Source organism: Paramormyrops kingsleyae, chromosome 3, assembly GCF_048594095.1.
Source record: "Paramormyrops kingsleyae isolate MSU_618 chromosome 3, PKINGS_0.4, whole genome shotgun sequence".
Classification (NCBI taxonomy): domain Eukaryota; kingdom Metazoa; phylum Chordata; class Actinopteri; order Osteoglossiformes; family Mormyridae; genus Paramormyrops; species Paramormyrops kingsleyae.
This window is the reverse complement of record NC_132799.1, coordinates 30,755,035-30,776,888: the sequence shown is the minus strand read 5'-3', so window position 1 is coordinate 30,776,888 and position 21,854 is coordinate 30,755,035. Positions and strand designations below refer to the sequence as shown.

General features: G+C 40.9%; 1 protein-coding gene across 4 annotated transcripts in view; it reads left to right on the top strand.

Moving 5' to 3' along the window:
• The window catches only part of LOC111859044 (prestin-like), a 31,684-nt gene extending 11,654 nt beyond the window's left edge, over positions 1 to 20,030 (top strand). For 3 of the 4 annotated variants that reach the window (XM_023841369.2, XM_023841368.2, XM_072710138.1), the window contains exons 3-19: positions 5,055 to 5,194; positions 6,801 to 6,911; positions 9,584 to 9,762; positions 10,514 to 10,678; positions 11,309 to 11,461; positions 11,565 to 11,647; positions 11,752 to 11,899; positions 11,988 to 12,101; positions 13,067 to 13,144; positions 14,003 to 14,098; positions 15,638 to 15,744; positions 16,279 to 16,348; positions 16,502 to 16,594; positions 16,826 to 16,960; positions 17,386 to 17,598; positions 17,686 to 17,740; positions 17,898 to 20,030. In XM_023841369.2, coding sequence (XP_023697137.2) covers positions 5,055 to 5,194; positions 6,801 to 6,911; positions 9,584 to 9,762; positions 10,514 to 10,678; positions 11,309 to 11,461; positions 11,565 to 11,647; positions 11,752 to 11,899; positions 11,988 to 12,101; positions 13,067 to 13,144; positions 14,003 to 14,098; positions 15,638 to 15,744; positions 16,279 to 16,348; positions 16,502 to 16,594; positions 16,826 to 16,960; positions 17,386 to 17,598; positions 17,686 to 17,740; positions 17,898 to 18,043 — 2,086 coding nt within the window. In that variant the 3' untranslated portion in view covers positions 18,044 to 20,030. Of the gene's footprint in view, positions 1 to 5,054; positions 5,195 to 6,800; positions 6,912 to 8,229; positions 9,763 to 10,513; positions 10,679 to 11,308; positions 11,462 to 11,564; positions 11,648 to 11,751; positions 11,900 to 11,987; positions 12,102 to 13,066; positions 13,145 to 14,002; positions 14,099 to 15,637; positions 15,745 to 16,278; positions 16,349 to 16,501; positions 16,595 to 16,825; positions 16,961 to 17,385; positions 17,599 to 17,685; positions 17,741 to 17,897 lie in introns of those variants that run through there. The other variant, XM_023841371.2, reaches the window with a different exon arrangement.
• The last annotated feature ends 1,824 nt before the right edge of the window (positions 20,031 to 21,854 follow it).

Genomic DNA, 21,854 nt, shown 5'->3' with positions numbered 1-21,854 from the left:
AAAAGACAAGGGATCCATTTGACAGTGAATGGGGTCAGACAGTTTGTTACAAACTGGAATTCCAGCTATGCCCATCATAGAAATAATGTTATCGGAAAGAGACATAATCAGAAATAGTGTGAACAGTAGTGTCAGTGTCAACGCGCATTTTCAAGGCTTTGCCTTCAGTTATCTACGTATAAGTCCCAAGTGATCTACACTTATCAGTGGAACTGACCCACAGGCAAATCATCCAATCCAATTCCGCTTGCGAGGAGTCAGTGGACTTTCTGGGGCTTTTTCATTTCTAGTGTCCTTCTTTAGAATATGCACAAGTATTATATTCTAAATGGGGCCTAGTATTCTGGGTATGCTGAAGTTTGCCTCTTTCCCCAGATCTTTGATATGCAGAAATGGTACGAGCCTGAATTGCCATGAAGAGTGAGGCTATTTGCAGATTAATCATTTTGTTTTGTTTAGATTTCTTTTTTTTCCTAAAGTTGCTTCTACATGTACCGTGACGGGAATCGGTTCATACTTCACCGGGATGTGGCAGTGATGCGGCGCGCATGGCGATCGTGACGTAATCTTCGTCATGGGGCAGGCCTTGGATGCTACATAGGGAGGTCACGCAGCACTCGAAATTTATTACAACGCAGAGACTGCAGTGAGGCTTTTCTTAGTGCTGCAAGCCAACCTCGATCATTCATTGGCCATGGGAAAAGTAGCAGGAAGTCAGAAAGGAGTCAGACCAAAGATTGCATGTAAAGACCTTTTCTACCCTCTGTGATCAGAATAATAATAATAACAAAAGTGGCTGCTAGTGGATTTGAAGAGTGGTTGACAGAGAAAGTTCTGAAAGACCAGCATTTACATGATTTCTCACTACAGGATTTTAAAGATTACTAAAGTTCAACAAACCCCCTTGGTTTTGCCCCAACACCTGCCCTTGAGTCGTGACACTGTGTATGTTTTTGTGTCAGTGTTGTTATTGTTAATTTAGTTTTTATATTATCTCTTATTTTCATTTGAAATCTAGTTTAGTTTTAGGTGTGGTTTTATTAGTTTTTATTTTAACGATGTACATCTATTTAGTTGTTATATATTTTACTTTAGGTTTTGGTAATTTTACTTCTAGTGATAGATGGAAGTTTGTACGAGTTTGCTGGCTACTACAAAATGTCGTAATGTGGTGCCGTTGGCTATTTGTATGGTTCAGGTTCATTACAGGAGAAGCCCAAAGATGAATAGATCACTACCTTAGCTAAATAGTACTTAAAAATAATAACGGGAAGTATCTGACGTTTGTTTTTATTTTATCTCAGTTGGTTTCGGAACCAATATTTATAGTTGTTGTTTACTTGTCGTTTATATTTTGTTTTCATATCTTGTTTTATTTCAGTTTATGGAAGTGTTTTTGTTTATCGTTATAACCCTTGTGTATGGTAAGTACATAGCGCATGGTTACCGGGGACAGCGTGTGGCTCAGTGAGCTAAACCTCTGTGCCTGTGATCAGAAAGTCACCGGTCCTTGAACAAGGCCCCTAACCCCCAGCTCCCTGTGGCCTGTACTATGAAGCGGGGTTACTGGCTTATCGGGGTAACTTGTCGGATTTTAGGTACCACAGTTTAAATGGACTTCATATTTGTTCACTTACATTTTCCCCATACTACCTTAAATCCGACAAGTTACCCCGATAAGCCAGTAACCCCGCTTCGTAGTACAGGCCACTGGACACCAGTATGGGTGGCTACCCTTCGTGGCCAGCTTGCTCTCATCTACAGAGAGCAAGCTTGGGAAGGCGAAAACAGAATTTCCCCATGGGGATCAATAAACTATCGATTATTATTAGTTTTAGTAAAATTATTATTTACTCTTATAGCATCCATCCCACACTTCATAAACGTGACTTTTAAGAGCAGCTTTGCTCTACAGCACCACCCCAAGCCTCATGTCAAAGTGCATAGTTGCCTGGCACATTAGCGCTACCGGTATGAACATTAAGGATTACCCATGGTCTGCGACTATGGTGCACATGCCGTGGCGCGCCTGCTTTTCCCATGAAATATGAATCAGTCTTCATGGTTTCATCATCTGCTGGGAAGCCCGAATGTTCTCTGAAAGTGTCTTGTCTTCTACACTTTCACTGACTCAAGAATGTTGAGCCAGTCAGTGCTGGCCTTTTCCTCTTAACCCAATGAGCAACGTGGTCTAAGGCTGAGTCAGTGAGGCGGTTGGTATCTTTCCAGGTATTATTTACACCTCCCAAGTGAGCACTGGCAACTAGGAGTTTGAAGTCTGCACATGGCACAGCAGCCTGTAATACATCTCTAGCAGTACAGTGGTAACGTGCAGCTATTTGTCTAACCAAACTTCCCAGGAACCTTGTGCATTTTTGTAGCGTAGCATGGTTTGTGAAATAGCTAAAGGTCCCTAGGAGAAGATGGAGAGTATGTTCTATATGTAGTCAGGGATCAAGTGGTGCAGTGGGGTTGGGCTTCTTGGTAGTCAGGGGTAGCAAACCTGATCCACGGAGGGCCACTATAAAAACTAAATGAACAATAATAAACAATAATAACACTGACACAAAAACATACACAGTGTCACAACTCAAGGGCAGAATAATGACCTCTCAATCAGCCAGTAATAAAGCAGAGGTTCTCAGCTCCAGTCCTGGGAACCCACTGTTATTGGCTGATTGAGAGGCCATCCAAAAAACCCGTGCCGGCTCTCCATGGATCAGGTATGCCACCCTTGGGTTAAGTCATCCTCAGTTGGGATTTACTTTAGATATAGTAGGAAGGTGTCAACTGAAGAAGTGAGTTGTCTAGAGCATTAGGAGTGGCTGAGCTAGTTTGCTATAATTTCTCTTGAAGCAGGTTAGTAACTTCTAACTGCTTCTTGTTTTTAGATTCTGGAGCTCTTTCATTGGCTTCTACCATCCAATCAAGGAAAATTCTCCATGTGTCATTAGGCTATTTGCGGCCATTCGATTCTAAGATAGTTTACAGGTCATTCGGCCTATCTAGATCAAAAGTACCCTCAGGAAGGAATTGTTTATCTATTTCAGTGAGTGAAACCCACTTAGCTAGGCACTTGGTAGAATCAGGCCTATAAGTTTTAAACCTAAATCTAGCTGGGCTCCTAGGTGGCCCTGGGGGGTCACATTTTGCAACTAGCTTGGATTCTATACCAGACCATCCTTTCTTGTTTTTTCCTGAAAGAGAGAGTTGTGGGGGACAAGAATAACAAGAGAAATAAAAGAGTATCAGAATAGGAAGAGCTAAAGTAATAGGGGTCAGCTGAAGGCAATGCACAGTTCTGCTAAAATCAAAATCTGAATTGGTGACAGAACTGAAAGAGAAACCAGATACAAAATCTAAACAGGATGGTCAAAGTTAGAACCATACCAGGACAGGACCGAAATGGAACCATTGTCATGACTACCAGATTAAGGAAGAAAATACCCAACAGATATAGCCATTCAACCAAAAACACCAGAATCTGAAACAGACTCATATTTTTGTAACTTAACAGCATGAGCTTGACTGCCACAACTGTTTTAACCTCCCAAGAGTCTCCAAGTGTGGAACTTCAACAAAGAAGGGTCCTCTACCTTCTTTCAGAAAGTCGGCTGGGGTTTGCCGGTCATCTGGGACGTAGAGGTGGGGTTGATCAGTAGGGCTACAGCTTCCAGGTTCTGGCACCCAATCGTGAAAGAAATATACTTCCAGATAAGGAGATGGTTGAGTTGTGTATTCTTTATCTGCAAAGGAGTCCAAGAGGCCTTTTAAGAAGTGAACATAAGGAAAGCTATTGAGTGTGGAGCTTAAGTCCAAAACAGCTTGATTCAATGTCAGGATGTGTGATAGCGGTAAGTCCTTCTTTAGACGGGCTGACCACTATCACACATCCTGTTATTTAACAGAGAGGTAGAACACCAGTCACACCATTCAGAATACATGAAGCAGGCTGAGACTCGCTGGGACATCTACGTACTGAAGAGAAGGGGCGACCGGAACAAGAGTGACAAGGCATTTCGAAAACTTACTGCATCCAGAGCAGGCATTTTATTCTGCGTCTGCTGAAGTTTATTAAAAGAGAATCTGCAGCATATGTCACTTGTCCCATGTGTTGCCCTGCACAGCCATTGCGATATTTACATCAACTTTGGCTTGATCTGGAACAGTCAGTGTAATTGTTCCTGCTAAAGTTTGCGCACTGTTCAGGACACCAGCAGGCACATGTTCTCGGCGCTTTGGATCTGATTAGTCATATTTTCACTTTTCCCTAAAACCGCTTGTGTTGTTATGCCCAGTAATGCTCTTTGTACAATCCCTCTCCATAATCCCTCCTTTCTTGCTCTGTTTTTCATGCTCGTGGTGGTGTTGCAAAACCCTTTGATGTTTAAAGGAAATCTATTATCATGTAATGCACTGTGGTATTCAATAATTCAAGAACATTTATTTTCCAGACAAAAGAATGGTATAATTTGTTCTTAGACAAGCTTCTACCCTGCTCATAATCTACCCAGAGGGCTGTAACATGGGTAACAATCAAAGTAGCAGTCAAAGTGACGTGCATCGTGAATTAAAAACGGCTTGTGGTGGGCAAATTTTTAGCTGCCATATTTTGTATAGGATGGTGTTAAATATATTGTTTATTTATCAGTGTTTGTGTATTTTGCGTCTGTGGATGTTCTCATTCCCTCATTTGAGAGTGCATTTGTTTGTCATTTATTGCACGTATCCATTGCCGCCACATGTCACAGGTGTCTTTCATTTGGGTATGATAAATTCAGCAGTGTGTGCAGGTAATTGGGTTCCATGAATAGCACTCATAAATTACTACAATAGCACAAAGAAACCGACACTAGGATCCTGTTTAATCTGCTTAATCTTTGTTTTACATTGTATTTCAAAGTTGTCTGTATCATCCTGGCACATTGAATAGCAGTGCACTTCATGAAGTCTCACTAAGTACAATAAGCTTAAGAGCAGTAATCAACATTCTGCTGTTTTGCATGGATGATGATACTCAAACCGTGTCATAACCCTGTTTCCTGTTTCCATAGCTGTTCTTCAGCCAGGGCCAAATCCATTGTGTTCAGCTTCCTGCCCATCCTAACATGGCTACCTTCCTACCCTGTGAAAGAGTACCTGTTCGGGGATTTGGTCTCCGGAATGAGTACAGGAATCATGCAGCTGCCACAAGGTCAGTACAGATGAAGTTAAAGCTGCAGGAGAAGGCAGTGGTGGTTAAAACCCTGAATGATTGTATCTGGTATCCTGCTGGAGGAGCTCTGGAGAGGGATCTTTGCATATGGGGAAAAATATGTAGCCAATAAAGTATGAGGACCAGATAATCCATGTGAGGACCTGGGTTTCACTTAAGCACTGAGTTCTTGCTGTGTGCTGATTGATCAGACTCCTGTAACCATGCATTTGTCACTAATGTTAAGGTAAAACAGCTTGGTGAGTCCTTCCTATGTGCTTTGAGACCTTGTGCTTTGACCTAACCAGTCAAAGCACAAGAAGAATTGAACTATTTAGCCAAGCACAGAAGCCTTTCAGTTTTAAAGTAATTTGTACAACCTGAAGTAGCTCAAAGTGTCCTCCCTGATGTGGATTATCTGGTCACCCTAAATAAGGGTACTTAGGACAAAAGTAAGATTCTCTAGGACAGGGGTAGGCAACCTGATCCATGGAGGGCCGTTTTGGGCGTGTTTTTTTTCGGATGCCCTCTTAATCGGCCAATAACAGTGGGTCCCCAGGACTGGAGTTGAGAACCACTGCTTTATTATTGGCTGATTGAGAGGTCATCTCAAAAATCAACAACCACACTGTCCCTCCATGGGTCAGGTTTTCCACCCCTGCTCTAGATGGTGTGTGTCTTGGAGAATCCTGAGGCACTGATTGATGTAATTGAAGATACATTGGTAACACTTTACCCACATTTTTCTACTAAAATACAAACCTTGCCCTGCTTCCAGTTAGATCCAGTTTAATTTTACAAATATAGTGGCTACTTGAGATAAAAGATGCATCACAGTTCATTAATGATGAACAAACATGAGATCAGTATTTTGTGTTATTCATGACTTGTTCCTTCAGTAGTAACTGCTTAGGATGAAAGATGCATCATGATTCAGTAACGATGAGCAAATATGAGATCAGTGTTTAACTTGTGTTGTTCATGACTTGTTCTTTCAGTAGTTCCTTCAGCAGTTCACAAAGGTTCACAGAATTAACAGATATAGTAACAAATATAGTAACTGCTTGAGATAAAACATGCGTCACGATTAATTAACATGAGATTAATTAACTAATTAACATCAGTATGTCACTAAGATCAGTATGTCACTAAGACTTAGTTTGTGGTTATTTAATACACAAGTAATGGCATAATACTATATTATTTGTGCCCCGTCGAGTAAAGTATTACCAATACATTAATCTTAGCATTACAGCTAGTGGCTGTTGGCGATTAGAGAACAAGTGGGTTGGGGCATCCAGACCGTCTGGAAGGAATGAACGTGATAGCATTTCATGCTTCCAGTTAGATCCAGTTTAATTTTGCTTACTAGCCTGGAGGAGCTGCTTCAAAGCCGTGCTGCCAAATCCTTGTTTGAAATTTTGAAAATGTAATAAAATGAGAAGCAGGCCATCAGTGGATGAATTGTGTTACAGATGGTGCAGGGATATCGTGGAAACACGTTCTGCGTTTCACGCCCCTTTTGCACTCCTGTTGTGCTGGCAAACGATATGGGTGGACACTGCGCTATTTTGTCAGCGTTGGATGACAGATTTCTGTCCCACAGGTCTAGCTTACGCTATGCTAGCTGCTGTGCCTCCCGTGTACGGCCTGTACACTTCCTTCTATCCAGTCTTGCTGTACACATTTTTCGGGACCTCCAGACACAATTCCATAGGTGAGTTTGCTGCAGGATCTGCCTCCTCTGCTTGTCATGTACTTTTAAATTGAATGAATGATATGAGGATGTACAACAGATTCACAACTCCCTGAGAGGAAGTGATTGACAAAATGACGCTTCATGAACCATTTACTGTAATTTTTGACCCCACTAGATGGCGCTCTCTGTACAAAAATAGGCACAAAGCATGCCCCAAAGCAAGCCAAGACCACCATCTAGTAGGTTAAAAAAATACAGCAAACTGTTCATAAAGCATCATTTTGTCCATCACTACTTATAGCCATGAAAACATACATGCAAATTACCTGAATGCATCAAGTACTTATACAAATGAATGAGTGAGGTCGACCAAAGATCAGCCATTAAGGACTAGAGATGTGTGCTAGCTTAAGGTGGCTGCATACTTCAAACAAAATTGATGGAAATAACATTGCTTTAGCTATATGACATCATATGAGCAGTGATCACCATTTTGGCATGTCACCTGTGCTGGGCCCCCAGGCACACTTTTTCGTTTGTTCTGATCCCACCCACTGTCCACGATTGCCTGGCATGTGCGCCATCATGTGGTTGGTCAGCCGGACTAATTATGCAGTTACCGCTATGCTTTGCCCACGTTGCGTGTATTTGTAAATAGTGTAAATTAATGTGTATTACTGTATTTATGCTGTAAATACTAAATGTCATAACCGTGTAATGTTTGCTGTGGAATGCGTGTGTTTCGTTAGCGTGTAACCATGAGTATTGTGTAAATTGCTGGCTTTCATGTCTGTGCCACTGCTAGTATTAGACCAATTGAGGCTATTAATAAAAAGAGTAACTTCCATTTTAAAAGAGCTGTCATCTCCTTTGTTAAACTGACTATCACCGCGATACGTTTATTTGCATTCTCTATGTAGGTCTGCTGCATCAAAAACATTCTGTGCCCTTTAGGGTTGTGGCATGGCATAGAACAACTGAAGGGTTTGTCTAAAATATGTGACAGATTGTTCTTGTGTTCAATTTTGTTTTGTCTGGACGTTGTTTGAAATGTGCGACCACCTTTAAAGTGACATACAGGAACATCAGTTGACTGTGACCCATTCAAGGTCACACCTCACAGTCCTCACTTTGGTAACCGCTGTGGGATGACCCAACCTTTTTTGTTACTACTCTATTGTAATTTCTTTGTTTGTTTCTTTGTTTTTAATATGCAAACTATAAACACAGATTAAGATGCTTCCTTTCCCTGTTTCTCTTTCTCTGTCATCCATCATGTATTAATCTGTCCAACCATTCAACTTCAAAACGTTGCATGCGGGCGGAAAAAAAAAAGATAAAATCGCATAGAAGGCACTCATAGCTGATAAGAGAAGATGGTCAGAGGGGACATTGGCCACAGCAGGTGTTATGAACACAAAACCCCGTGGGCTTTATGGAACTTGGGCTGTAGGCTGCTTGGCTCTGCGTGAGTCTGTAAATCTGACACTGATGGGTAGGGAAGAAAAGAAACAAAGCTAAGCTAAACAAGCAGTTACCCTGCTGTGCATGAAAACATGGCACTAGGTCACGGTTTCTGGAGGAACAGCTATCATGCTGTTCATTCTGAGCCAATGGTCCCACATTCAGTAGAGGGAGACTAGTGGATATTAGTTATCAGAATTATTCTGAGATCTCCTGGTGCTTGTTTTTGAAGTTTTGATTGTTCAGGGCTTTGGCATGCAAGTCTTAGGCTGTGATAGATCTTTTGTGAGGTTTCTCACCTTAACCAAGCAGATACATCTTCTGTTTTCTTGTTCTAAGTTTTACATTTTCATTCTAGGAACTTTTGCTATTTCTGCCAAAATGGTCTTTTTAATGGGATTTTTCACCGATAGATGGCTATCTGTCATTGAAGGATATCGTTGAGGTAGATGCTCGTGTTTCTCTCAAACTTGATTTGGCCCATGGGTGAAATTGAGGGCAAGTGTAGTATTTACAGTTAAAATAAACTGTAACTGTGGCCTAACTTTCCAGGAATATTTAAGCATTTGAGAAGCATGTAGACAAGACCTCTCTTCTGGGTGAAGCTTTTAGGTGTCAAAATCTAAAGACATTACACCTTGCTGGCTTGTCATGTTTCAGTTTTGTTTGAGCATGCAATTGAGCTTCGTTCTGAGATCGTGGAACCCAAGCCAGCCATCCACTTCGGGACTGGCTGTGTGACTCGGGGATCGGCTTCTTTAAGAACTGAGTCGAACTGGAAACACGAACACTGGAAAACACATTCCAGTCAGCCTTCCCTCGAAGCACCGAAAGTTCTTCAGCAGGACCATAAAGATCTTTTGATCGTGACCCCCCCCCCCCCCACACACACACACACACACACATATGGGATAGGGTTATAAATGAAAGGAGGATACACCCAGCACTTAATCTGCGTGGGTGAATGGATTCGGTCATCATTTAGCTCTGAGAGATGCAACATCTGAGGGAGGACATGTGGCAGATATGCAGAAGTGTTTACGAGAACCGGTCTTGTACAGCTTTTGTATGACCCCATTCTGCTCAGGGAAATCTCTAAGTCATGGTGGGAGATCCTCAACACTTCACCATATAAAATATCTTTAAATAAATACAGCGTCATCAGCTTGTGTATGTGTGTGTGTGTCTGTGTGTGTGTGTGTGTCATCCTCCACACAACCGCACAGGAACCTTCGCTGTGGTCAGCCTCATGGTCGGGGGTGTGGTGGTGCGGGAGGCCCCCGACAGCTTGTTCCTCATGCAGCTGAATGACACCAACGGCTCCGCGGTGCTCGATGTGAACGCCCGGGATGCCAGGAGAGTGCAGATCGCGGTGGCCCTCACCTGCATGGTGGGCGTCGTCCAGGTGAGCTGGGAGACCTTTCGGCAGCCAATCCCCTTGCAGTGTGTGATAGGAGAAGGGGCTGGACTTTAAGACCCAACAAGGGCTCACATGTGGCATTCAATCAAAGCAATCAATTGTGTAAATGGGTAAAATGAAATACAGACTATAGCCGACTTTCAGACTATGCAATGTGCAACAACTGGCACATACAACTGAAATCAAACAAATAAGCAAATAAATGTGTATAAAAATAAATTTCAGCTGGTCATATGTGTGATTATCCTGTTCTGACATACGTCCATTTCAACATGCATCTTTTGGAAACGAAACATAGTCAGAGCAGTGTGTAAGTAGTGGGCTATATTAGTGGCTTTCAATAGCTGTGTCTGATTCTGAGGCTGCTCCTGATGCCGGGATTTTGCCTTTCATTTTGCAGTATTTTGTTGACATTAAAGCAGCATGTCGGAGAACCTTTTAATTGCCGGTGCTGTCTGTGTGCAGATCTGATAGATCAGGGCTATTCAAATCATGATCTTCAAGGGCCGAGCACTGCTGGTTTTCCAGCCTTCCTTTACCTGTGAACCAGCTGTGAAGCCTCTGGCCAATCAGAATCAGTGATTATTAAACTAACTGCCTGGGAGAACTGAAAACAAGGCCTGGATTTGGAATCAGGGGGCAGATTTGAAGAGCCCTGTGATAGTACTGTTTGGGTTTTTTTTGGTGGGAAACCAAATTTAGTAAATTTAGCTGCTTCTCTCTTTGCCCTTGGTAGCTGATCCTGGGCCTCCTGCAGTTCGGCTTTGTCGCCATTTACCTGGCAGAGCCCCTTGTGCGTGGCTTCACCACGGCTGCCGCGGTCCACGTCTTTGTGTCGCAGCTGAAATACCTGCTGGGCATTCGGACCCCACGCTACAGCGGCCCACTGTCTGTGCTTTATGTGAGTGTCACTAATGGACTACGACATGTGACTGCTGCAGCTGTCAGTTTTACATTTGTCTGATGTAACTGGGACCTAGACTGTGAATGTAACTGTGACCCATGAGCAGGGTGGGTAGTTCAAATCTAGAGACTAAAAGTCCAGACCAAGATTTTATTTAAACCAACCAGTTCAGTACTCTGTGATTGTGACTCTTTATACTCAACTGGTTGGTTGAAACAAAATCTTGGTCTGGGCTTTAACTCTCTGGACCCAAATTACCTACCTCTAACTGGGGATGTGTCAAAACCCTCCTGTCTTATATGTGCGCTTGTCCTACCTCACTGTGCCTGTGAATGTTGGATAATGAGTGGATGTTAGTGACTGCGACAGTAACCATAACTGTGACAGTAACATTGACTGCCATTGTACCCATCATATCAGTGTTTCCCAATCTGGTCCTTGGAGACCCACAGACAGTCCACAGTTTTGCTCCCTCAAACATGTGGACTGTCTGGCAGGGACCTGGGAGGGAGCAGAAACATGGACCTTCTGTGGGTCCCCAAGGACCGGATTGGAAAGCACTGCATTATATAATTATGAGCCTAACTGTGATTGAGCTGAAGCCCTTTACTCCCTCTCACTGCACAGAGCCTCATAGCCGTTCTGAAGGGGGTCCCCACCACAAACGTTGCCACCATTATTCTCGGGATGGTGTGTATCAGCTTTCTCTTCGTAGTGAAAAACCTCAATGAACGTTTCAAGCAGAAGCTGCCGGTGCCCATTCCTGGGGAATTCATCGTGGTAAATCTCGTAGTTGGGCACGTAGTCAAGTTCTTCGTTTGTTTGAGGTGTTTCATGTAACACTGCAAATAATTATTGTTTTTCTTTTTCTGCTCTGGCAAAGGTTATTGTCTCCACTGGGGCATCATATGGGATTCAGCTTTCAGAGAAATTCGAGGTGGATGTTGTTGGAAAGGTGCCTTCGGGGTAAAAAAAAAATCTGCTTTTTCTTATGAAAGTATTATGTTCTTCTAAAAATAAGAGTTTTTTTAGGCTGGTGAATTTGTTTGCCGCATTTTGTTTCTGCTTAGTCTTCTTCCACCTGCTCTCCCCGATTTCTCCGTGTTTCCCGGAATGATCACGGATTCCATCGCCATCGCAGTTGTGGCCTTTTCAGTGTCCATTTCCCTTGCTAAGATCCTTGCCCTCAAACATGGTTACACTGTGGATGGGAACCAGGTAATGTGAGCCGGTCTCATCTCCCTGGCCGAATTCGGAATCAGAAATCGCAGAGACCTGCTTCTGAAAATGGTGTCTACTCTTGCAGGAGCTGATTGCTCTGGGCACGTGCAACTTCATCAGTTCCTTCTTCCATTGTTTTACTGTCACCTCCTCCATGTCCCGGACCTTGGTCCAGGAGGGTACAGGAGGGAAAACGCAGGTAACACCCTCCCCTGTCACATACACCCTGCATCTAGTGACAAGTAGGTCCATCGCATCTGAGCCAACAATATTCCTCTAAGGCTGTCATCTGACCTTTTGTGTATTGTCTTAAAGAGAGCATTTTATAAATGTTATAAATATTTGTCATTCCAGAGATTAAATGTATTCTTATCTAGCAACAGAGCCCTCCAATACACTCAATATGTTTAGCAATATTTTGTGTTACAAACATGGAACTTGAAACCTGCATTACACAGAAAAATTGTGGAAACTTTAAACTATAACATACCTAAAATCTCTCATATCTAGATATTGTTAGTTGGAATATAACATGAAATAGAAATGACAAGTGAAATATAATCCATAAAAGTGCCCTTTCTTGCTCTTAATTGAAATTATTATTTGGATAAGAATTCACCTGACTGCTCTAGTTGTGGATTAATTACTAATTAAAAATATTAACCTGAAAATGTGCCAGAGTCCACAGATCTGTCCCACATATATCTAACTGCTTTGATCGCAAAACACTTTCAGTAATGCACACTAACTAGTGTTACTTATCGTACTGCAGATGTATGGTTTCGTTTACTCTTCCCAGACCACACCTACTGTAAAATTTATTCTACCTGTAAATCAATCTGTAGGTGTGCCTATGAAATATATCATTTTTTAGCAATTCACAGAGTTATTGTTTTCCATAGTTTTCACACATTAATGAATGTGTAAATCTCTTTAATGATTTTGACTTCTCAGTTTTATCTCAGAATAAATGTGATGGCTCATTAGTGTAGACTTAAGGCTGCTGTAAAGACATATAGATAAGGTGAAGTTAATCACTGCACTGTGCCGTACTTCCGGCTGCAGTGCTCTATGGGAAGCAAATGTTTGCTTAACTTAATGATTGCCTGGCTGTTGTGTTTCCGCATGTGTGTGCATGTGGGGTAATAGTGTGTCTCCTCCCAGATTGCTGGCCTGTTGGCATCCATTGTGGTGCTGATTGTGGTAGTAGCCATTGGCTTTGTCTTCCAGCCGTTGCCTCAGGTGAGTCCCTAGTAAAGGTGTCATGGAAGAAGAGGAAAGTTCCAGCACCTGAATTTTACTCATTCCTCATTGCCTACACCATAGGCCCCAGGCCAGGATTTTGACCAGGAAAAGGCGTGAGAAGGAGGGGTGTATTACCTAAACCATTATTAAAATCACATTCATGTCCTCAATGTTTATGTCTGTGCTTAATTGTTCAGCAGACAGTTTTTAGAGATTAGGTAACCAGTTTGCCCCCAGTATACATAACTGCCGTTTTTACCCAGAATCCTTTCAGGGTGACATGCAGCATAGTGGTTAAAGAAAGGAACACGTGGGTAACATACGCTTGAGAAAACTTTTCAGTAAACTTCCATCTGTAAAATAATAAGCTGGAGGGTAGGGGTTCCCAACCTTTAGATGTCCGAAGGCTGGTTTACGCCGCATAAAAACGTTCCGTACCGATAAGGCTGCTGCGGGGGGTGAGGGGGGCGAGTGTGCAGGCAGGTCGGTCAGCAATTTCATAAGTTTAATCGTTTCTATTTTTTTCAGATATGAACAGAACGCACAAACGCGAGGGGGTCGTAAAACATTTGAAAATATTTTCGGAAATTAACCAACCCCTCTACAAAACCCCCAGCGTTCCCCGGCCCGGTGGAATACTGGACCGGGGGTTGTGAACCCCTACTGTAAGGCATAAATATCTTACTGGGCAAGCAAATTGGTGTGATTGGCAAAGTGCTGCCTGGCAATGGATGCTGAGGAATTTTACATGTATCTGTTTTCCATTTATTGACACATTGTACAATATGCACATTTACTGAGGGAAGTAACTTGCTATCTGTATCTCCTACCTTACCTTCACCTTCACTTCCGCAGACTGCGCTGGCTGCCATTGTCATGGTGAACCTCATGGGCATGTTTAGGCAGCTGAGGGACATTCCCACCATGTGGAGGACCAGCAGGATCGAGCTGGTAAGTGTTCCTGCTGTAGCCCTCTCTGGGAAACCTATGGTACAGTAATACACGGATTGTGGTTCAAGTGGGTTCTAAACCTTGGCTAGTTGGGCTGATGGAAGGGAGTGGTGTTGTCAAGCCAGAATCAGATATGGAAATTTCCAGAACATTTCAGATATTTAAAAGCAATGGCAATTTAAGATGTAATTTGTTTGCGGATTACTAATTTCTTCAGGAGCAAGTCTATAACTCATAACTCCTTTTAATGAATTATGTGCTTTGACAATTTTGGAAGATTATAGTGATGCCCTTACAAAGCTTCATGAACCATTTGCTGTATTTTCTGACACCACTAGATGGTGCTCTCTATTCAAAAAAGTGCTCAATGCATGGCTCAAAGCAAACTAAGAGCGCTATATAGTGGGATCAAAAGATACAGAAGATGGTTCATGAAGCTTCATTTGGTCGTCACTAGAAGATTCCATGTTTGGGTGGTGTTTTAGGGGTCGATTCTCCCATCAGATACATCAAAAAAAGTGCTTCAAAACCACGCGCTTGTGAGTTTGGCATATTCTCCCCTCTACAGCATGGTCATGCCCGCCACACATAACTTAAAAAAGAAGGCATGGTAGTGAGAGAATTCATCAAGCAACAAAAGGGGGCAATGCCCCCTTTGACAGCAAGCAAAATGTGGAACAAGGACTCTTAATTTACACTGTGAACCTAATTGAAATCCACAGAAACATGAAAGCATGGTCGTGGCCTACTACACCTGGTAGAATGCGTTGCTAATACAATAACAATGCGATAAACTGCATAGTCCAAACAAGCTTATACTATACAGCATAGGCTGCAATGTATTATTCCAAATCAAATTTTAGTCACTGCCTTTGAAAACCCACACTGCACCATTACGCATAGAATGTTAGGTACTTTTGTTGGGGGCCCCTGATGTATGTTTGAAACAATGTATAAGAAAATGTGGGACAAATCGCATCCTATATTGGCTCAAAAGGGAGTCGGCACAGAAATGACTTATGCGCATGGGAGAACAGACCCTATAAACATTAATGAGTGAAGAAAATCATAAAAAGAGGCCAAGATATGAAATTCGAGTCTCGGGTGTGTGGAGTTGCATGTTCTTTCCATGTCATTGTGGGGTTTTCTCCAGGTACTCCGGTTTCCCCTCACAGTCCAAAAGCATGCTGAGGTTAATCAGTTACCAAACTGTCCGTTGGTGTGTGTGAATCGAGTATGAGACTCCAAACTCCAGGTGACGCTGAATAGGCCTTGAATTTGACACCTGTGATTTATGTGTTCTGCAGATCGCATCCTTCTGATCCTGTTCTGAGTACATTCATAGTTAGCATGAATTGGGTTGATATGTGCAGGCGTATGACATGTATGGCTCAGAGAATATGAGGCAGTTTCATAGTTTGTCCGGGATCGTTGTGACCACTGATACGTCATGCTGGTATTTGCATTTTGCATGTGTACATGGAGAGGACCAAAATGTGCGGTTGCAGCCAACCTGAACACTCTGCATCTCTGTTTCAGGCCATTTGGGTGGTGGCTTTCATCGCCTCCGTACTGTTGGGGCTCGATTATGGGCTGCTGGTAGCATTGGGGTTTGCAATCCTCACTGTCATCTACAGAACACAGAGGTACATGGGTGTGTGGCACTGGAACTTTCATTGCCCTCCACACAACATAGCTACAGCGTTGTGGCGTTTGAAAATGATAATTATCTCATATCATAATATCATATACACGGTACATAGAAATCTGTGTGACATTAAATCTAATCTAATTCTATGACCTGTGCATATGTATGAAGGTCTTTTCAGTGATTCATAACAGTGTTGTATAATTATTTGTTTATCTTAATTCTACATTCCAGATTAGCAGTTAAATGCTGCTGTCAACCAACAAAAAAGCCAAGCCCTTAAGTGAACATAACCCACAGCCATGCATCTCAAAATTTCAATGTTTAATTCTTGGAAATTCCCTGAATTAATTGATGATTTGATTTAGTTCTGAAGAAACTGGTTTACTAGATATAATCATTAATTTGTGGAAATTGTTATGGTTATTTTAAATTATTATATAATTTGATAAGCGGTTTGGAAAATGGATGGATGGATTAATTCTTTTAAAAATTTCCTTCTCAGTGATTCTTATTGCATTTTATTTTACAGTCCAAAGAAAATGATTCTAGGGGAGATTCCAGACACAGGATTGTACTGTGATGTTGAAGAGTATGAAGAGGTCAGACCTTTCAGTCTTTTATGTATCTTATATGTATTTTTTTCTATTTGTTTTCATACAGGAGCAAATTCTTATTATTCATTTGATTACCTAGTAAGATGTTTCAAAACTGATGTACTCCTTGGTTCTGCTTGTCATTTTTTTCCATTCTAGGCCAGTGAATACAATGGGATTAAAATATTTCGTTTCAACATGTCCATCTACTTTGCAAACAGTGACCTCTATGTAAATGCCCTTAAAGAGAAGGTAAATAAATACTTATTATTCTAGTTTTCTGGCGACACCTGCTGGTGACATAAAGGATATATCAGTTTGGGGATAAAATGCTTTTGTGATATCCCACTGTTTGCAATACAATGCTGGCGTACATGTGACCTTTTGTCGGTGGAAAAAGTCAGAGGGGAAGAAAATACACATTTAAATTGAGTCATATGATGTACTGTGGTTTATGCTGATGTCCCATCTGCGCTCCCTCAGACCGGAATAAACCCAGCACTGCTGCTGGCTGCGCAGGCATCGCGCCTAAAAAAAGCGAAGAAAGACAAAGCGATGTGGGTCAAGGAAGGAAAGGCCCAGGCAGCCCCCGTGAAACGAGAGGCATTAGTTAAACTGGTGAGGCTACTGGGCTGGAACTCAAGCATTATGTCTGAATCAAAAAGCAAATATCAACTACATTTAAACTTGATTGACAACTTCCTTTATGGCTTAAGTGGAATTTAAGATGTGTAATGAAAGCTTGATAAAGCCTATGTGGGCTTGGCCAGGTTTTCACTGGGTGTACACTAAAAGCAGGGAGGGGCTTCACTCTTATTTTAGATATACATATGCGATGTGACAGCATGGTTTAGTGCAGAGGTGGAAAGTTCAGGTACATGAAGTACAAATCCAGACCAGAATTTTGTTGCAACCAACCAGTTGAGTGTGAATATGACTTTTTCTGCTCAACTGGTTGGTTGAAATAAAATCTTGGTCTGGATTTGTACTTTCTGAACCTTAACTTTCCACCTCTGGTTTACTGTACATCTGTTTCTACACAGGATATGGAACAGGGTGTCACTCAGACAGTGGTGAGTGAGATAGACTCACCATCAAATTCTCAGGACAAAGTACTGGGGATGGAGCCCATATCGGAGTCAGACCCCGATGACTCCCAGAACCTGTTAGATTCTCCCGGTACCATCCATTCCATCATCCTTGACTTCACCCCAGTCAACTTCATTGACTCTGTTGGAGCCAAAACCATAAAATCTGTGAGTAGGAAACTCGTAGCCAGATACCTTTATCTCTTGTGTTCTTTCGGTGTGAACAGTGTCACAACTCTTGGTTTGTCTCTGTAGGTGATTAAAGAGTATGGGGAGGTTGGCGTAAAGATTTTCCTGGCAGGATGCAGCAGTAAGTATGTTTTGTCTTTTAAAAATGTAGTCGTTGTTACCATAGTAACTTATGCTTTGTGTAAACAGATGGTAATGTTTGTGTTCGTTCAATGATGAGATAATGAAGTTGTTTGGAAGTTATCAATACGTGATGCATTGTTGTCTCCGCTCCGCAGGTACCATAATGGCTGAGCTCAAGCATCTGCAATTCTTTGAGGGAGCGATGACTCCTGACCTCTTGTTCCCATCAATCCACGATGCCATTCTCCATTGCAAGAACCGTGTTAGACCCCAGCATCCATCACACCACTTCGTCAGCTAATCATAGCTGAAATCTTCGACACTGTCTCTTTGTTTTTGTGTTTCTGTGTAACTCAGGTACCTTCTATACCTCTTGTCACTTTATGGAAGATGAACTAAGGAAAAGTGGGATTTTTGGGGGGGGGGAAAGTCATAGAAGCACTGAAATGTTAACACGCACGTTATTTTTTAGCCTCTTTTAAAACTCTTGCACCTTTATGATATGGGGAGATTGTTTCTATTTCTGTTGGGTGGGGGGGGATGATGACAATGCAACATAAAATGTGAAAATAAAGAAATGCGGAAAAAAACACTCAGAGATGAGCAGGGCCAAGGGAAATACTTAATGAAATGGATCATTTTATTTAATTTTAATCTAAAGGCAGCACTCTGCAGGCAGTCCCTGGGTTAAAAACATCTGACTCACGCACGACTCATACTTACGAACGGACTGCCATAAAGCCTATCATATAAAAAAAAAATCAGGTTAAATACAATGGCTCTTAATAACGAACACACGCACAACTTTGTGATGTTTGTGAAAACATTGCATGGCTTTAACTGTTCGTCGGCTTGATGTTCAGTACAGTAATGTATGTAGTTCCTTTCATTATTACTCTATAATTAGTATTATGTTCTGTATTATTATTTTTCCGACTTACCTACAAATTCAACTTAAAGAGAGACTTGGGGAACAGAACTCATTTGTAACCTGGGGACTGCCTGTAAGTGACCTATATAGACCCTTGTGTTTGTGATTCATCCAGAACCTACAGGTGATGTTGCACCTTAATCACATCTGCCTGTCTTCCTTCACTTCTTATCCAGTTCATGGTTGAGGTGAGCTGAGAGCAAATCCCTTAAAGTGTAGGGTATGAAACAGAGGACATCCTGGACAGGATATTAATCCATCATGCGACATACAAAGGTGAAAAGTTGAAGTTCAGAAAGTACAAATCCAGACCAAGGTTTTGTTTCAGCCAACCAGTTAAGTACTTGAGTGAATGTGACTTTATACTCAACTGGTTGGTTGAAACAAAACCTTGGTCTGGATTTGTACTTTCTGGACCTGAACTTTCTACCTCTGCATACACACTCACGCCTTATTGGAAACACGAAGGCACCAATTCTCCTAACCCCCTGTCTTTTGAACTGCGAGAGGAGACCCGTGCAAACATGCGGATAACTTGCAAACACCACATACAGAGCACTGAAGAAAGGAATCGTATCCACAAACCTAGAGGAGTGAGGCCACTGTTACCTGCTTATCCAGTGTGCTACCCGTAGATCAGCACTTACTGTAATGTCAATGGTGCTCCAGAGCCTTTAAAAATCGGATGTGACAGGGCCAATGTTACTTGCTTTAATTTTTCTGTTTTATCTGTTGAAACTGTGTGTGGACACTGTATGTTGAGTATTTCAGTACCATGTCTGAATGTATTGTAGCTAGTGCCTTATTTTTACAGAAGTAAAGTGAGTTTAATTTCTTATTATTTCCCTGTGGGGCACTGACATCACCCCAAGAATACTGTAAAAACACTATATTGTTATTGTGTCATCAAACCCTGTATCAGGTATATAAGTGGTCTTTATAATTATAATGATATATTTTAACATTGTTATAAATCCTACTAATTCAGAATTTATAAGAATAATTAGATATGGGTATGAAATACAAGTGCAAAATATATTTAGAATTACTTGAATGAATTTGATTGTTGCGATGTTGATTAATAGATATTCAAGTGTGGAAAACACACAAAAATTACAGTACTGAAATTATTTTGATGTACCAAAGTATGTGACGAAATCAACTTGGCAGTTATGTCTCATTAAAAGTTTCGCCATATTTTCAATTACTGCATTGTTCCACTATGCATGCTTACTTTTTGGAATTATTTTTGGAATTATTTTTGTACAAGAAGAATGGTTACATTTTTTCCAAAGAAATATACAGTGCAAATACTGGATTTTGAAGTACATCTGTGAAATAAACCTTAAATTCAGTCCTTTGTGGTTGATTGTCAATTTGACTGGTGTCAATTACTTGGTGGTTTTGGGAGACAATTAATTCGCTGTTGGATTTCATCATTTTAGGTTTTTTTATATCTAAAACGTCATTACTTTAGATACTGACTCGATCCTATTCAAAGAGGTGGAAGAGGGATCAATTCAATTAATGCAGCACAACACCCCAGTCCTACAATTTGTGCTTATTTATATGTATCCTGAGCACCTAACAATTGCTGAATCTATTTATCCATCTTGTATAGCCATCACTGTATCACATTATCAGAGTGAACCTAAAGTCTTTCCAAGGGCTTTGCTCAAGGACCCAACGATGACCAACAAGAGTCTACTGAGTCAATCAAAAAACTATAATTAAACCATCCTTGATAATAATTTGTGCTGTCGAGATTAAGACGATAATGTTTGCGATTAATCTGGAACCGTTAACATGCTATTTTTTAATGCAAATTAACCCTCTGGAGTCCGCCTGCGGGATGAGACAGGAATCTCAGCAAACCGTCTAAAATACTCCACAAGTTTTGTCGTAGACACATAAAAAAACACACATAAACCTTGAGCAGTCTACTTTTTAAACAAATATATATAGGTAGAAACTAAATTAATTTTAGTGCTTTGTAAAGAAAATAAAAATGACAAGTGTCACTGACTCGAGTGTCTGAGTCATGAAGCAGCCCTAATCTCCCAATTATTTGAAAATAACATATGATAACGACATGATAATCCGACATCCTTATGAGGTCATAAACAAGAGCACATGTCGGGGTTCTGTTTACACTGACTGTGGAGCTTCAAGCTTTTAGTCAGTGATGTGAGAGTTTTCACTGAAGAAATCGGATAAAAAATACATCTCTTCAATCTCTGCAAATTCGGATAAGTAGTAACTTTGGAAATTACAAAATGTCACTTGTTTTCTAATTTTGATCGCTAAACCTTGTCTTTACCAAAAAAGGAATATAGATATGTATTGTTGGTAACATGGTTGTTCTTTTAGTATTGTTCACTACCTTAATGAGACTTTTTTTACAAGTATAAGGCTACAAAGCAATCGTTTTGTTTTATTTAATTTATGTTTCTTAAAACACATGTTGTAAAACAGCTTGAAATAAGTATGTATTGTAATAGCTGAAAATAAGATATTTCACATAAAAGATGAACTTTTGCACTAAAAACACTTGCATAATTCACATAAATAATGCAACCTACGGGTTCTCTGTTCATTCAAAAACAGAAGTAGTGAAGCGGTGACACAAAATTAAAAAATAAAAGCAGAGAGGGGTTACGTTTCCAAGAAGCATAGTTGCTAATTACATTAGTAACTGACACATTTGGAACTATGTAACTGAATGATTTCAACTATCAAAACCAAGATATTATATTAAAAATACTCGTGATTCCTCTCACCAGTTTGTCATGCATTTTTTGTTCCAAGACCATGTATTTGTTTCATCTTTTAAAAAATACAAGCAAATATGACCATTTTATACTTGTGATTAAACACAGCCTATTATTGTGATTAACTGGATTTTTTTTAATTGCTTGACACCATTAAATATAATAATATGATAAAATACTGACAGTTTCTTTATAAGAAGAGGGCTTTATACCATCCATTCAGCTTCCATCCACTTATTCTGTTACCACACTAGATAAATTGCATTGATTGTGTATATGTTGCTGTACACAGTGCATTTATTAAAATTTTCATGCTGTCTAATTCATAGACGTTCCTATGTTTATAAAACTTTTCAGTCAGTAAACCCTGGCAGATATGGCATCAACAAGTGGCAATTGAATGAATCAAG